Below are 17,070 nucleotides of genomic sequence, written 5' to 3' on the forward strand. Positions count from 1 at the left end.
GTGGTCCTAAATTAAAGAAGTGTATAATGTACTAAAATGTTCTTTGAATTTTGTAGTTATAAACTTATCACGTATGATGTTTGAAACGTTAACTTACTAATTTTTTCGTGGGACATAAATTTATAATATCACATCATAATATCTCACAAGTTATGCCCTTACCCTTAAAGAACTTATGCCCCACAAAACATAAGTTCGATTGCTAAAGGGCAAAAATTAAAGCGAAAACCACACAAAATACCCCTAAAATCCAAAATATTTACCCGTCCCATGCCTCCTCTAAACTAAGTTATCCGAGTACCCACTCGCCCAAAACTTTTCCTCCATGATACAATCATAGTATATTTATATATCATGATGGTATCATGGAGGACTAAGAGAATGACTGAATCAGTCCTACATGATACCATCTCAGTATGTTTATATATAACGATAGTATTACAGAGGACTTATGAGTGTCTCGTTGAATGACTAAAGCAGTCCTCCATGATACCTTCACAATATATGTATATAAGATGATAGTATCATCAAGATTTTTTTTTGAGAAAAAGTGTATCTTTTGAATAAATGAACATGATACAATCTCAGTATATTTATATACCATGTTGGTATCATAACTTCGGAGGCATTTCGGGTAAATAGTTTGAGGGCATGAAATTAAGGGGATAAGCGCGAGTAATTATTTTGTTTTTCAGGGGCAGCGACATTCTTTCCCCAAAGTTAAAGACCAGCCCATTTGAAGGCATTTTGCGCAATTTCTTCTTTGGGAAAGAACATCACTGTCCCCTGGAAATAAAATAATTACCCGTCCATATCTCTATTACTTTCATGCCCCTGAAACGAAATTAGTTTAAGAGGACATTTTAGCGGGTAAATAATTTACATTTTAGGAATACTTTGTGTTGTTTTCCATTTCGTTCTTTCTTGATCTAGCTACAAGGATGAGGTAATATGAAAAGATAAAATGTGGAGCCTAATAGAAATTACTAATTTTAGAATCTAATTGGAACAAAAAAAAATAAAAAATTTCAAACCTTTCATTTGCTTCTCTTCAATAAATTTTGATTTTCCCATAATGTATTCTAATTTGTGACCTTGATTCTTCTTCTTCAAAACAAGTCCAGCCCAAACTAACCAAACAAATCAATGGCCTATCCTAAGATCTAGTTACACCAACTTACCCCTCAACTTTTCCATAATAGCAAAACTACCCCTCTGACCTTTCTTTCTTTCTTTCTTCCCCAACATAACTTTACATCCTAAAACCCTAGCAAACTATTCCCCCCAAAAAACACACACTCACTATGTCACTCTTAATTCGATCACGACCGTTGATCAGAATCATAACAACTTACAAATCAATCTCAACCGTTCCTTTCCTTTCACAAGAACCACAACTTGCTGGAACACCACCAGAAACAACCACCAACACCCCACTACCCCCAAATCCATCTTCAGGTAGCCCACTTTACAATGAAAATTGGAGATCCCCATTTGCTACAGCTACACCAGTTGTACCTTCAGCTTCTTCCATTGTACCTTTACCCTTTACACGTCAAAATCCCTTTCAGACATTTTCACAAACACTTGATGTGCATGGTTTAATGAACCTTTTTGCTGATTGGATGACAACACAAAGATGGGAAGAAATGACTCAATTGTTTGAGTTTTGGATTAGGTCATTGGATAGAAATGGGAAACCTAATAAACCAGATGTGAATTTGTTTAATCATTATTTAAGAGCTAATTTAATGATGGGTGCTAGTGCTGATGATTTGTTGGGATTAGCTAGTCAAATGGAGGATTATGGACTTGTTGCTAATACAGCTTCGCATAATTTGATCTTGAAAGCTATGTTTCAATCTGGTGAACCGTTAATGTGGGTTGATAAAGCTGTTAAATTGCTCGAACGGTTCGTATTTGATCGAATTCCTTAATCTTGAATATATTTGTTGTATCAGTATAGAGTTAGATGTACTTTGAGTTTATGGATCCATGCTTATTTGGGTATAAAAATTGAAACTTTGTATGTAATTGTGGACACCCTTTATTTGTTTTGTTGTTCATTTATATTTAATTGCAATGCTAGCCTTTATTATAGTTTCTAAAGTTGGAGACAGTTAGTTGAGATTAGTATTGAGGTCAAAAGTTCGTTGCGCCAAAAGAAAAGCAACATAGAAAACCTTAATGTGCAAAGTTTTCAGAAACACTTGATCTGCAAGGTTTAATGAACCTTTTTGCGTATTGGATGACAACAGAAAGATGGGAGGAAATGAAACAACTATTTGAGTTTTGGATTAGGTCATTGGATAGAAATGTGAAACCTAATAAACCCGATGCGAATTTATTTAATCATTATTTGAGGGCTAATTTAATGATGGGTGCTAGTGCTGATGATTTGTTGGGATTAGCTAGTCAAATGGAGGATTATGGTCTTGTTGCTAATACAGCTTTCAATCTGGTGAACCATTGTTGATAAAGCTTTTAAATTGCTCGAACGGTTCGTATTTGATCGAATTCCTTAATCTTGAATATATTTGTTGTATCAGTATAGAGTTAGATGTACTTTGAGTTTATGGATCCATGCTTATCTGAGTATAAAAATTGAAAATTTGTATGTAATTGTTGACACCCTTTGTTTGTTTTGTTGTTCATTTATATGAAATTGCATTGTTAGCCTTTATTATAGTTTCTGAAGTTGGAGACAGTTAGTTGAGATTAGTATTGAGCTCAAAAGTTCGTTGCGCCAAAAGAAAAGCAACATAGAAAACCTTAATGTGCAAAGTTTTGAGAAACACTTGATCTGCAAGGTTTAATGAACCTTTTTGCTGATTGGATGACAACAGAAAGATGGGAGGAAATGAAACAACTATTTGAGTTTTGGATTAGGTCATTGGATAGAAATGGGAAACCTAATAAACCCGATGCGAATTTATTTAATCATTATTTGAGGGCTAATTTAATGATGGGTGCTAGTGCTGATGATTTGTTGGGATTAGCTAGTCAAATGGAGGATTATGGTCTTGTTGCTAATACAGCTTTCAATCTGGTGAACCATTGTTGATAAAGCTTTTAAATTGCTCGAACGGTTTGTATTTGATCGAATTCCTTAATTTCTTGAATATATTTCTTGTATCATTATAGAGTTAGCTGTACTTTCAGTTTATGGATCCATGCTTATCTGAGTATAAAAATTGAAAATTTGTATGTAATTGTTGACACCCTTTGTTTGTTTTGTTGTTCATTTATATGAAATTGCATTGTTAGCCTTTATTATATTATCTGAAGTTGGAGACAGTTAGTTGAGATTAGTATTGAGCTCAAAAGTTCATTGCCGCAGCATAGAAAACCTTAAAATTTTAAAAACTAGTGATTTGAGAGTTCTAAGACCTTTATATTCACATATTAGTAATATGTAACTTATTTTTTGATGACATGGGAACCCGCAGCCGCTATTCTTCGGGTGCGCACAGGGTAACCCAGCTCCTGTGCAATAGCTCGCAAACCACACAGGAGAGGTAACCCGCACTATGCAAGCCTCGTGCGACGACCTCGACCCAGAAGGCAAATCCCCTACTGTTGTAGGCAGGGGGTTTCGAACCTGAGACCTCCATTATGAAAGCCCCATGCTCAATCAACTGAGCCACCCCTTGCGGGTGTAATATGTAACTTATAAGCCAAGTATATTTACATAAAGATATTATTTTGTGTTGTCGTGATACTTTACAAATAACATTTACAGCCCTTTTGGTTCACTGTAGGGGGATCCAGGATTATGGTATGGTATTTTTCTTGGAAGGTTTCATAGTAGGGGTATTTTCTATGGATTAGCTTTTCTATTTCCCTTTTTTTTTTCTTCATTGAATTGAAAGCAGAACCAAAAGAAAGATACAGGCAATGCTTCTTGCCTTTATTTATGATATAATTAGATTTGTATACTGTATAGCACTTTAAGAAGATTTGCCAACCTACAAGCTGCAACACCAGATTCACCCAATATAAAAATAGCTACAACATCAGACTCTGGATCTGCTATATGGTTATATCAAACCATTTACTGGTCTTGCCCGTTGTACTGAAGGCGGGACCAGAATCAAGTTATTGGGAACATGCTTCTGGCCTTCTTTTATCATATAATCATATTGATACACTGTATAAGACTTTAAAAAAAGAGAATCTTCGTCTAAATACATGACGAGTGTGTCAATCAGCTATATAGTAATATCAAATCATTTCCTGGTCTTGCTGATCTTTTCTAAGGGACTTGTTGTTTCCAGATTTAACCGGTTTTCTGATACAGCCGTCAGCCGGGTGCGATTGCCAAATCTTTCCTCTATTTAGCCCCATCAAAACAATAAAACACTTAAAATAACAGAGTGGAGATGTTTATTCTCGAAGCAGAGTGAGATGTTACTGCCTCTAAAATGAATTGAATCAGGATTGTGAAAACTATTCTCATTGCAGCCAAAGTTCAAATTTTTGGTCAATTAGTTACTGTTGGATCCATAGCTTTGTTATATGAGTTTTATTTTCCTTTAATTTAGTCTTGCTGAGAATTAAAGTTTGCCATATGTCTTCGCTCCTCTTTGTCTCCTTTATACTTCCTTTCTCGCAGCTATATACCTATATTCTTTGGCTACTTTCGTGGTAGTGTTGGAACTTGGATAGCAAGTCTACTAAGTGATAAGAAACCTCTTGGTGTTTATTGAGCTTGTTTTCGATACCACAGCTCACTGTGTATTTTCACCATGCATGTAAGTACTCTGTTATGCATTGATGATATTTGATAGATTTCATCTGTAATATTTATGTCAGGATGATTCAGACTGGAAAAGAGTATAAAGAAGCTTTGCCTGATGAGGAGTCATATGACTTGGTTATTGGCTTGCTATTTAAGGCCGACCTTATTGATGTTGCCTTGAAATATGTTGATTCAGCCTTAAAATCTGGGTATAAGCTATCCATGAATGTATTCAACGAGTGTGTGCGAAGCTGTGTCTTCAACAACAGGCTGGATATATTGGTGTCAATAATAGACAGATGCAAGGTACTTATGCCTTTGTTTAGATAATTCTTACCACGAAGCTTTCTATTATTTGGAATATATCTTAGTCTTTGATACTGTTGTTACCGGTATTCCCAGAAAACAGATCAGAACAAAGGCCTTCTGCCGCCTTGGAACATGTGCACACACCTTGCTGACGTTGCACTACAGGCAGATAATAGTGAACTAGCTTTTTCTTCCTTGGAGTTCTTTGTAAAATGGGTCGTTAGAGGTGAGAGTGTGAGGCCTCCTGTTTTACTCACTGTTGATGAAGGTCTGCTTGTGGCTGCACTTGGAACTGCTGGTAGAACTTACAATGCTAAACTCCTTAATGGTGCTTGGGAAGTCCTTAAGCGCTCACTAAGGCAAATGAGGGCCCCTAACCCTGAATCTTTCCTTGCGAAGATATATGCCCACGCGTCATTGGGGCAATTGCAGAATGCTTTTGCTGCCCTGCATGAGTTTGAGAAAGCTTATGGTAGTTCTAACGAAGAGAGTGCAGAAGAACTATTTTCTCCCTTTACCTCTTTGAATCCACTAGCTGTTGCTTGCTGCAGGAATGGTTTTGTCACTTTGGATTCTGTATGTTCTTTCTCTTCTAATATACCCTGCCTAATATTAGTTTAATCAAGTATCCCCACATGCGTGAAGTAGATCTATATTTAATTCCTAGCTGCTGATGTTCAAATGTCTGTATACGTCATATTTTGTCAGCAATCTCCCCTTTTCTTAGCTTCCTTTGAAATGAATTTGAAGTACGAAATAGATTGATTGTCTAATTTCTCCAACTAGGGGTTCTGCATATCTTGCGCTTTGCTGCACCTGCTTAAGTCTGTTGGATGTTCTCTATATGGTCACCTTACACTTTGTATTGCCACTGACCTTTAAATATTTCAGGTTTACTATCAGCTGGAGAATTTGAGCCGAGCAGACCCCCCTTACAAATCTGTTGCTGCACTCAATTGTGTAATTTTAGGCTGTGCTAACATATGGGATATTGATCGTGCTTATCAGACATTTGCTGCAATCGAATCCGCTTTTGGATTAACCCCAAATATCCATTCATACAATGCTCTGATATATGCATTTGGGAAGCTTGGCAAGGTAAATAGAAATGAGTGTAACATCTGATTGGAAATAGTACGGGTTCAATCAAGATTTCCAGTGTATCTTAATTTTTCCTGGCCTAATGACAACTTTGTTTGTTAAACTTAGAGGTCATTTCCTTGGATCCTAATATTGGTCATCAGTAAAACATGTGACTCAGAATAATTTGTGAAGGTCATTCTACCAATGAGCCCCCAGGGGTTTGCTCAAGGTTGAGGGACTTGTGTCTTAGGTCACAAGTTCAAGCCCCGTGTCAAGTGAACTAAGTTCCGTATTTAAGTAGAGAAAGGTAGAAGGTCCCATCATCCCCGAGTTCCGTAGGCTGCAGGTTGGCTCCACATGCATTTCTCGGTCTTAGAAGAAACTACTGCCGTGATACTCTTGAAGATTCTTATCCCGAGTATTGTTATACTAAATGTTTCGAAACTACATTCTTTCATTTGTATGTTGATAGGATCCTCTGTTAGCAGGCCTATGATGTACAAGTAATGGGAGCGCACACTTGCATGCGTTTCTTCTGTCCTATGATTATATGAATACTGATGAAATATCTTTTCTTGCTGCAGAGGGATGAAGCCACAAAAGTCTATGAGCACTTCATGGATATAGGCGTGAAGCCAAATGAAATGACGTATTCTCTACTTGTTGATGCTCATCTTATTAAGCGAGAACCAAAAGCCGCAATTTCAGTAGTTGACGAGATGGTAAAATGCATTCTCTCTCTCAATACAATCATCAGTGATGAAATGAGCCAGCTTGTCATTTTAGCTAATGAATTATACTTTGGCTTCATGTGCAGGTGCATGCTCAGTATAAACCTTCCAAGGAGATGCTGAAAAAGATCCGAAGGCGATGTACTCGAGAAATGGATTATGAATCTGATGATCGAGTCGAGGAGTTAACCAAAAAGTTTAACATCCGAATGGGCACAGAGAATCGTCGGAACATGCTCTTTAATCTTGAATACAACACAGAATATGCTGGTTAGATGATGCTGAAAAAGGATTAGAGATCACATGCATAGTCAAACACCGTTCAAAATTTCTCGGCCTTCTGCTGAGAAACTTGATGGAATGAAATATTAGAATATCAGTGCTTCTAGCCTTTGAATGTTGGACTCTTTTTCCTCTTCTTCTAGCTTGCCTCTGCTAGTGGGCTGATGGTGGTGTTCACAAAGTTTAGTAGTGTTGCATCTCAATATGCCTCGGGCGAGTCCTTTAACCGATGGCTGTAAATTACTTAGTTCTGGTTAGTATTAAGCTGTGGAGGATGGTGTCTGGTTAGAATGTTCTTGTTTAACATATTTATGTATTCTTTTTTCACCCATTAGGAAAGACTAATGCAATGAATAAACTGTAGGCACTCTTCATGCTGAAGCAGTTTGCATCAAATGCAATTTTTGCTTCATTCTTGGTTTTCAGATTCTCCATTGCTGATACTCTCGGATGTTGATTACTACTAATTTTGGTTGTGAATTTCTGCTTGCTTTGCTTTGAGATAGTTCCTGAAGAAAAAGATTTGTGATACCAGTCTAGCCAAAAAATAAATAAATTCTAGTACCATAAGACAGTTCTGAATACTTCAATATGAGCATTCTTCAGTTTTAGCTGTGCTTCTGTGCCTAATCATCTGGCTGAACATGTATTTACATGCGATGTAATTGCACACGGACAACCAAAAACTTGACTTCGTCGTCTACATCAAATCAATAAATGCAAGATCGTGTTTTTCATACATCTATTATCTGATAATCACAGTTAATCCATGGCTGCATTTTAATATTACTTTTTACCTATTATCGGTAAACTGTTTGATTTGATGTCAATATCGAGCATAATTAAGTATAGACAGCCGATACCAAGGACCGAAGTTAATTACTACTTAAGCAAGGTTGCTAAACACCCTTAAGTTCTGATTTTTTATTTTTCAGTTTGAGCATACACACGTATGTTATTGACCTTCAGAGAGATTCCTTTTTTGACTGTTAAGAATGAATATGGCCATATGGGCAATATAGGTTTCTTCATGAATGCATAAGGTGCAAGCTTCCTTGAGTGCATGTTAAAAACTTTGATTTTTGGATGGCCGAAATCATCGATAACCCTTTAAACTTGCTAGTAAATTTCATTTGGAAATTCGAACTATGACCTGTTCCTAATGAGCAACCTGAACATATGATAAAACATTATTATTAGACATTTTCGACTCAAATTTTGATAAAGCTTATGCACGTGTTTTCAACCATCCATCACGTAGAAAAGTAAATCACATAAAATGTCATCTCCTTTAATTATACACATCAACGTCAATTTGAACAAGCATGAAATTTAAGAGACTGTCGATGTGACTATGGCGTTTGAGTCAACATGCGCATACTTCGTTTGTCCTAGTGGGTACTTATTACTTTTCACCAGCTTAGGTATCAAATAGCACCACTCACTAAGAAAATTTTGGAAGTTTACTTTGTTCACTTAGCTGAAGACAATCGATTTATGGCTTCCAAAGGATGCTCACCCTGTCACCAATAAATACTTATCTACATCTGGTGTTTACATTAAATTACACAATTTAATTATTAAATTAAAATGCATAAATATTTAACTATGATTATGTGATAAGTTGTGTATAAACGCACATGTTTTACCATCTTTGATTTAATGTAAACACTGCATACGGGTAAGTTTTCACTCTGCCAGATTCTATGTGAAAACTGGAAATAACATAAACAGGTTATCCTCAGTGAAGAAAGGGAATCCAGGTCACATGCTTTGAACATGAGATAAACTTACTTTAATGAAGATATTAATTGGTGTTATAATTAAAACAAGAAATGCAAATACTTATCTATTGTTACAACAATACATTTATTGCTTCACACGTAGCCACTCAAACTTGTCAGATATTCTATTTAGACACTCAAAACTAAGCCCTTTCCAATTGAACACCTAAACTCATAATAAAATTTTTTAATCAGACATTTTCATTTTTTTTTTTTTTTGCGTGTACTTACATTCATCTATTAGATGGTTAATTTAATCACATAAAATATCTCACATCGTTTAATTATACACATCAACTTTAAGTACTAAAAAATACCTGAGATTTTACGACTTGTTGAGGGAATCAAAACCCCTTTCAAGAAACCATAAATTTATATTAAAAATCGAATCTTTCATTGATCATTCTTCAAGAATGAGATAAATTTCCCACACCCAAAAAACCTCAAGAGCCAAAAAAAAAAAAAAAGTTTACAGATTGCGAGTGGCAAAAGCAAGAAAGTAGAAGAACAAATGAAGAAAGAAACATTAGAAGAAGAAGAAGAAGTTGAAGAACATGTATGAACAAGATGGAATGTCTGTTCATTCTCCTTGTAAACCTCAATCTTCTGCTCTTAGAAAGGTACCCTTTTTTTTTATTCTTCTTATCTTAATTTAGACAAATCTAGGTAACCTTTTATCCATTTTGTTTCATATTACTAGTGCCCGTTTGTATATAAAAATGTGAATTATTTTGAAGAAGTACTCCTTCCGTGATATAGTTTGACTAGGCAAGGAGTTTTAAGAAAGAAAGGAAGACTTTTGAAATTTGTGGTTTAAAACACGTCGTAGATATATTTGTGTGGCCCTAAATCATTTCATTAAGGGTAAAAGAGAAATTTTAAGTTAAATTATTTTTAAATATAAAAATGTATCATTTTTTTTTGACAGACTAAAAAAGAAAGTGTATCACATATCACATACACTCCTCACACAATCCATAGATTATATGGGGTTGAATTCTACTCATTGACTTATCTAATGAAGATCAACATCTATAATCAGTAGCCATGCATGCATGGTATTTTACAGTACTGTGAGGTTTAAGTAGATATAGATTAATTGTTGATATACCACAGTGATACTCAAGCCTTGTTTTTGACACATCGTTGAATTGTATGATCACGGTAAGGCAAGGGTGGATTCAAGATTTTAAGATGGGTGTACTAGCATAAAAGATTCTAGCAGTATTTATATCTGATGAATAGAATTTAACCTTTACGTTCTTACCATGAATCCATTTCACTTTTAAAATTATAAGTTCAAAATAAATTTTCCTTTCCTAATTTTAGTGATTTTCAATTCTCTCTCTCACACACTCCATGTTGAAAATATTGTGAAAATAGTATCTCTTGCCCTCTTACAATTTGAATAGAAGAAAATGATTTTTTCAAATCTCTTATGTGTTTTTTTCAGATCTCTTATGTGTAAAAAATGAAAATCTCTTGGAAAAAGGTCATAAAACTAAATAAAGTTTGTAAAGGACCAAAAATCCAATTCTCCCGAAAATATTAGGATTAGTTAAATCCGATGACCATATGCTGCATCATCACGTGCTACTAGTTTGGTTTAATTATATAAAATTTACGGTAACAAAAGGAGAACAACAATTTCATCTGTCAAACTTTAGGATTTTAAATGAATAACCACACAATGTAATACAGAAAAAGGAAAAAAAATGCTTAATTAAAATGCAAGAGGGGGACACCCATGCATGCCCAACCCTACGGATTGGCCTAACTAGAAAAAAAGAATTGGAAAAATTAACACGACAAATGTAAATCGATGCAGTAGAGGAAAATAAGACGAAGAAAGAAAAATGATAATCAAACAAAGGTCATGTAGCCTAATTACACAAAATAAGGTCATTTCACTGACCCTCTCAGAATCATGATGCATGAGCACATATCTAAATAGTATCATAGTTCGATATTTTCGATCAAAGTTTGATTTCATACAAAATAAGCACTAGTAATCTAGTACCACTGAAGTCTATATAAAAGGAAAGGAAGTTATAGAGAAGACAAAGATATATATTAGCATCAGAGGTTAAATTAAACCATATATTATAATTATCATAGTAACATCTTAATATTAATTATTCTTAGGAGGGTGATGCCTTGGTAACTTGTAATCTGCAGCAAATGCTACATATTCATCCATGTTTTTTGCTTTTCCGTTTGGTGAGAGCATACGTCTATTTGTAATCTGTTGGCTTTCTACATTTGCAGTGCTTGCCTATTAACCAAAAATCCAAAATAGGATATGAAAATGAGTTTAACTTTCATACGGCATATATCAAAGAAAAGTGTATGGTATTGTCATATTAGCAAAAAAGAATTTATACAATCGAGTAATGTAAATGAAATTCAGTGAGAGAGCTAGAAATTCTGATAAGGGAATTCAAAAAATGTAAAAACGCCACACCAAAGATTTAATTTGAACTTGTATATCTTATTTTATGTTAAGGGAATTAAAATCATTTTATGTATGTGTGTGAAAAACTCATTTTATGCTATTTCAAAGTCTGAACCGTTCATTGCATGCATGCGGCTCGGCCGCTGATGATAGCTAAAAGTAATCGTTCATGAAATTGAAAATAAGTAACCTAGAAAATATGCAAGTTACATGCTACAACGGTTAAAATACATTAATGGTGTGAAAGAATGTATCTTGTAAATAAATCAATTCCTTAGCTAGAAATATTTCATTTACAAACAAACCTCACGGTTTGGGACGAAGTTGCCACTTTTGGTTGCAACATTGCTACCTACACATCAAAATCAAGAAAAAAAGATGTGTAGTTTAAGTAACTACTATTAGGAATAAGAAACTATCTTCTTTAATTTCACAAAAATAGGATGTAGACATGAATTAGTGAAGGAAATCAAAGACAGTATATACCTTGGTAGGAACTTGTGTTTGAGAGATTTTGAGCAATCAAGATTAGGAGCAACAGTGCAGTAGTAACCCTAACTATAGGCACCAACATTGTCATAGCTTCTTCTATTTTACTTTATGGTATGTTTGTTTTTTTCAGATATCCAAAGAGAAGAATAGAAGCAGAATATAAAGTAGAACCAAATAGGGAAAGCACATACAAGTCAAAGATTTGGTACACAAGTAAAAACATTAAGAAAACTTCTTCATTCCCAATAGTCAAAATAAAAGATTAGAGGTTCCAAGATTGTCTTTTTACCTTCAAATTCAGGTTTAAGTATTCGCTTTTGAGAATCAAACTATGTGAGCATTGATCAACATTTTAAAATAATTTTTTCAGCAACTTGACATGAGAAAAGTTGCAACTTGTAGTATTTTTCATGTAAGTTTTGATTATCGAAATTTTGAATCGTAAATTGAGTTGATCTAATCCAATCTAGGTTCGAAGATTAGTCAAATTAACTATCGAGAAGCGAAACACGACAACTAATTTGAAACGCAGGGAGTAATAAATAGTTTGTACAAGGGGACCAAATGCATTCCATGACAAAATTTTGCGTAAAAACTCGTGTTGATATGTGTCTGTCATTTTAGTGTAGTACTAGGATCTCTACACCTTTGAAATTACCATAAGAATTTGAAAAAGAGTTAGACAAAATTTTATAGCCTAATTGTAAAATTCATTAGGTATTTAGTGCCACCGAACGATAGTCATCTTTCGACGACGCTCTAAATTCTCGACACTAAACTCATGCGACAAAGTGTGAAATCATATCAATTTGATTTTGTGTAAGAGCTTTTCTTTTTAAATACTTCTTCCAGTTAATGATTTATTAGTAAATTGAATTTGTTTTAAAATATTTGACGTTAAAAAAGACATTTATGATTTTTATGATTGTTCTAATAGGTGAAAGATCAATTTAATTTAGTGTGTGATACATATTTAAAGAGAGACAAAGGGTAGTTTAGAAAAATTATGTTATGATTAAAGTTATTTAGTTCTTTCTTTTAGAAGGGGCCCAAAACCTAATTACAAGGATGGGAGGCAGTCTTTTAATTGGAAAAGATCAAATTTAGCTCTCAACTATATGAAATATCTTAATTTTACCATCCGTTATACTTTGGACCGATCTTACCTTTTCTGTTACTAAATCTTCTCATATTTTCTCTTGACGTTAGTGGAACTCCGGCATTTGCTATAAGGTATGAATTCCACATGTGAGAAAAAGGTTCAAATTCACCCTCTACTTTTGACTATGGGTTAAGTTATATTTTTCTGCATTATATATACTTCAGATTGAAGCTTCGTTATTTCCTAACAATAAGGACATGAATGACCTCAAAGTACAATGAAAATTAAGACATTTATAATTGAGAGGTATTAAACTTTGACAATTTTCTCTTGTTTTTGCTTTTCATTCTCAATGGAGTTGTGAAGATCAAAGTGAACAAATGGTTTGGAATTACGAAGTGGAGGTTTGGAATGAAATTAATGTTGGGGGATGAGAAATATTTGTACTATAACGTGGAGAATAAGATATGAGTGTTTCGAGCTTGTATGCTAATTCCATGCATTCAATGAAAATTTAAGAACTTTTATGAGATTGCCGAGGGCCTCAATAGTCCAACTTACCTTTTCCATATCTTTTCTCTGTTATGAATTTTTCTCCCTTGGTAATTACAAAAGCATGAGAAAGCAAAAGAGAATAGTCTTTTTTTCCCCTCTTTTTCTTACCTTCTATATGGGTAGGAGTAAGAATTTCAAATAGGCGGGTTGAATTAAATTTGGGTCAATATGGTCGGGTTAAAAAAATTATTGGGCTGAAACGGTCATAATCTAACCTACTAAGTTTTAATTTCTTTATTTGTTCTTTATAGTTGTTAAGTACCGAATGTTTTTTTATAGCTATATATGACATGTCAAACAAAAAAAGATAAATTGAAAATATTTTAACAAGGTTTCTCGTGGGTTAGTTTATGCTACATATCAACCCAATTTTAAACAAGTTGAATTGGATGAATTAAAATAGGCTAAGTCAATAAATAAATTTAGACGGATCGAGCGAATTGTGTTTTCACAAAATAATTTTGCCACCCCTAGATAGGAGCTCAATGGTAACAAGATTTGGTGAACCAAAATCCTCCATTTAATTAGTTAAATTGTTTTACCTATTAAGCAAAGTATTTCGCCTTTCAGTTAATTTAAAGAATATTGGATCTTACAAGGCTAAATACTCTTTGATGACAAATAGTAAACTAGTGCCATGAGGAAAAGGTCAAAAAAAAAAAAAAAAAAAAAAAAAACTCGCTTGGAGAGTGAAATTGAAAATGAACTCGTAGGCTCCGTGGCGGAGCCACATGCATCCCAAGGGTGTCAATTGACACCCCTTCGCCAAAAAATTACATTGTTTAAATATGTAAAAATAATTTTTTTATGTATATATACTATGTATTGAACCTCCTTAATTTCTTCATATATTTACTTTTTTTATATTTTGACATCTCTTAGTAAAAATCCTAATTCCGCCAACTCCGAAATGGTGGAAGAGGCTGGGCTTTGGTTGCGCTCGCCTGTTGAAGAATGAGCCAACAACTTATAAGCAGTGGCTTGATAGAGGGAACCAAAAAGCAAGAAATTAAAAAGATTGAATAATTATAACTTACAGGTGTGTATGGTCGGTGGTAAGTGATTTGAATTTGAGTTAGACCCAATATTATCTTGTATTTTAATGATATTTTACAGAATCAGACCCATTTTTCTTAGGTTGTTTTCGAATTATTTGTTAGGATCTCTCTTTGTTGTGATGCTATGTATTTCACTTGTAACAAATAGAGAATTTTTTAAAATCTTAACTTACTGTGCATTTTTTAGATTACTAATCGTTTGCAATTTGGACTAGTGCCTTTATGTAACTTAATGAAGTTACCTACTGATTAAAAGATAACACCGTCACTAGCTTATTTTCACATTCATATGATTAGACTCATTGTTCTCGAATTTCCTAGTAAAAGAACTGTTTTTAATAACAAAGTCTTCCGATAAATTAAGGCCAACACGTCAAAGTAAGGTCAAACTAAACAATCGACGTAACTGATTCAAATATCAGAAGACACGAATTACCATGGAATTATTTAGTCTTTTTTTATTTATTTTTATTATCTATTTTTCCAAAATCATTTTCATCATTGATGCCTCTCCACCAGTAACATATGTCTTTGGAGACTCTTTTGTAGATGCTGGCAACCATGCATTTTACAAAGTTCTTTGCAAATTCCCTTATGGAATTGGCTTCAAAACTCCATATTAGTTTTAATGGGCGTTGTACAAATGGCTTCACCATGGCGGATTATTACGGTAAGGATTCAACTTATAAACACCAACAGGTCGGAAACAGTCTCTCTCCCTCCATGAGGTAGGGGAAAGGTCTGTGTACAGTCTAACCTTCTCAGATCCCACCTTGTGGGGTTACATTGGGTATGTTGTTATTGTTGGGTCTGAGAGGACGCAGCCCAAACGAGAAGAATTTGCCTTGAGCCGAGCCGATTGTTGCTTCCGTTGTTATAGGGTTGAGAGCGACTCTGATGGAATCAATAAGAGAGGGATTGAGCCTGTGCTCATCATCTCCTGTAAGTGTTAGGATAAAGAGATTCCCTTGTTTCTCTAACGTGCACATTTCTTCCTATGATTTCATCAAAGTGTTGCAACAATTTAGCCAAATAAGTAGTATACTTTTATATGTAAACATGTATGAATATTCAAAAGTGAATTTGTTTCTCCGAACGACAGATGCATGAATATTGACTAGTTGGAACCTTGAATTCAAGGATATGACAATTATAAATTACTCTAAATTTTGATTTTTCAAACTCAATTACTAGCTTTCTATAGTAGAAAGTTCAACCACATGTGAAATGACACTACATTTTTTTAAAGTCCAATAATCTATTAAATCTGGACACAATTGGTCTATGTCTAAAAAAACCAAACAGAACAATCAAATTTGGCGGGCACCTGACCAATTTTCTTCCATTAATGCAGGCATAATTTCATTATGTTTCAACAAAAGCAAAGCTGAAATTACCATTAAAAAGAAACCTTTTTAAGACACAGATTCCAAAAAGAAGTCAATGAAACGAAGAAAACTTAAATTATCCCCAAGAAGAAATTGCGAAACACGTGATCAAATCCTTTTAAAATAGACTAATTGGAGTGTGGGATAATTTTACCCTCTATTTCATTTTTGCATAAAAATGCTCTTGCTATTAATCAAGTCATTCAAAAGTATCTTTATGATAGTCAAATAGTTCAAAAGTGTCCTCTCCGTTAATGGTTGCTCCAGGCCACTGTTGACTCTAAACTAGGTACAACTTGAAATGAGATACAATAATGTCACATGTGGTTGAAACTTGAACCTTCTACTATGCTCTCTATCAACATATATAACTAAGGATTGACTTTGAAAAATCAAAATTTTAGAGTGATCCATAATTATCATATCATTGAATTTAATTTAATTCTATTAAGGGAGATGCTAACTAGCTCAATTCTACTAATAAGGTGAATTTAATTTAATTCTACCAACGTGGGATGCTAACTAGCTCAATTCTACTAATAAGGTGGAATGATTATAGATTACTCTAAATATTTGATTTTTCAAAGTCAATCCTAGCTTTTGAGGAATGCCTCTGTTGATTGAGAACATAGTAGAAGGTTCAAGTTTTCAACCACATGTGACATTACAGGGTTATGTTACTTTTTATTTTATTATTATTATTACTATTTGTTATATATATTTTAAAATGTAGTATAATTAAAAAAGAACAGAAAAATCGAGGTTGTCAACCCCAGAAGTGTTGTTGGGCCAGATCTTGATTCCAGCCCAAAATTTGGACAAGTCCACACTTACTGGGCTATCATGTAAATTGAGGTCATTAGGGTCCTGTTGGGTTGAGCCCAATGTATATCCCTCACACAATCCATGGATTAAATGGGGTTGAATTCTACTCATTCACTTATTTAAAGAAGATCAACAACTATAATCAGTAGCCATCCATGCATGGTATTTTACAGTACTGTGAGGTTTAAGCAGAAATAGATTAAATGTTGATATACGACAGTGAAACTCAAGCTCGTAGTTTTGATACATCGTTGAATTATATGAT

At 34.1% G+C, this 17,070-nt stretch overlaps 1 protein-coding gene across 1 annotated transcript; it reads left to right on the forward strand.

Annotated features, from left to right (window-relative positions):
* The first annotated feature begins 1,122 nt into the window (after positions 1–1,122).
* Positions 1,123–7,589, forward strand: LOC132641977 (pentatricopeptide repeat-containing protein At1g26460, mitochondrial). Its single transcript, XM_060359159.1, has 6 exons — positions 1,123–1,912; positions 4,816–5,047; positions 5,144–5,626; positions 5,942–6,148; positions 6,718–6,855; positions 6,951–7,589. Exons 1-6 carry the CDS (start codon positions 1,305–1,307, stop codon positions 7,137–7,139), a joined length of 1,857 nt encoding a protein of 618 aa, XP_060215142.1. The 5' UTR covers positions 1,123–1,304; the 3' UTR covers positions 7,140–7,589.
* The last annotated feature ends 9,481 nt before the right edge of the window (positions 7,590–17,070 follow it).

Source organism: Lycium barbarum, chromosome 5 (assembly GCF_019175385.1).
Source record: "Lycium barbarum isolate Lr01 chromosome 5, ASM1917538v2, whole genome shotgun sequence".
Taxonomy (NCBI): Eukaryota; Viridiplantae; Streptophyta; class Magnoliopsida; order Solanales; family Solanaceae; genus Lycium; species Lycium barbarum.

Excerpts from the sequence above, each read along its gene's own strand:
- LOC132641977 (XM_060359159.1), top strand. The coding sequence starts at position 1,305 with ATGTCACTCTTAATTCGATCACGACCGTTGATCAGAATCATAACAACT. Across the intron at positions 1,913-4,815 it reads GCTGTTAAATTGCTCGAACG|GATGATTCAGACTGGAAAAG; the intron begins GTTCGTATTTGA and ends TATTTATGTCAG. Across the intron at positions 6,149-6,717 it reads CATTTGGGAAGCTTGGCAAG|AGGGATGAAGCCACAAAAGT; the intron begins GTAAATAGAAAT and ends TTCTTGCTGCAG.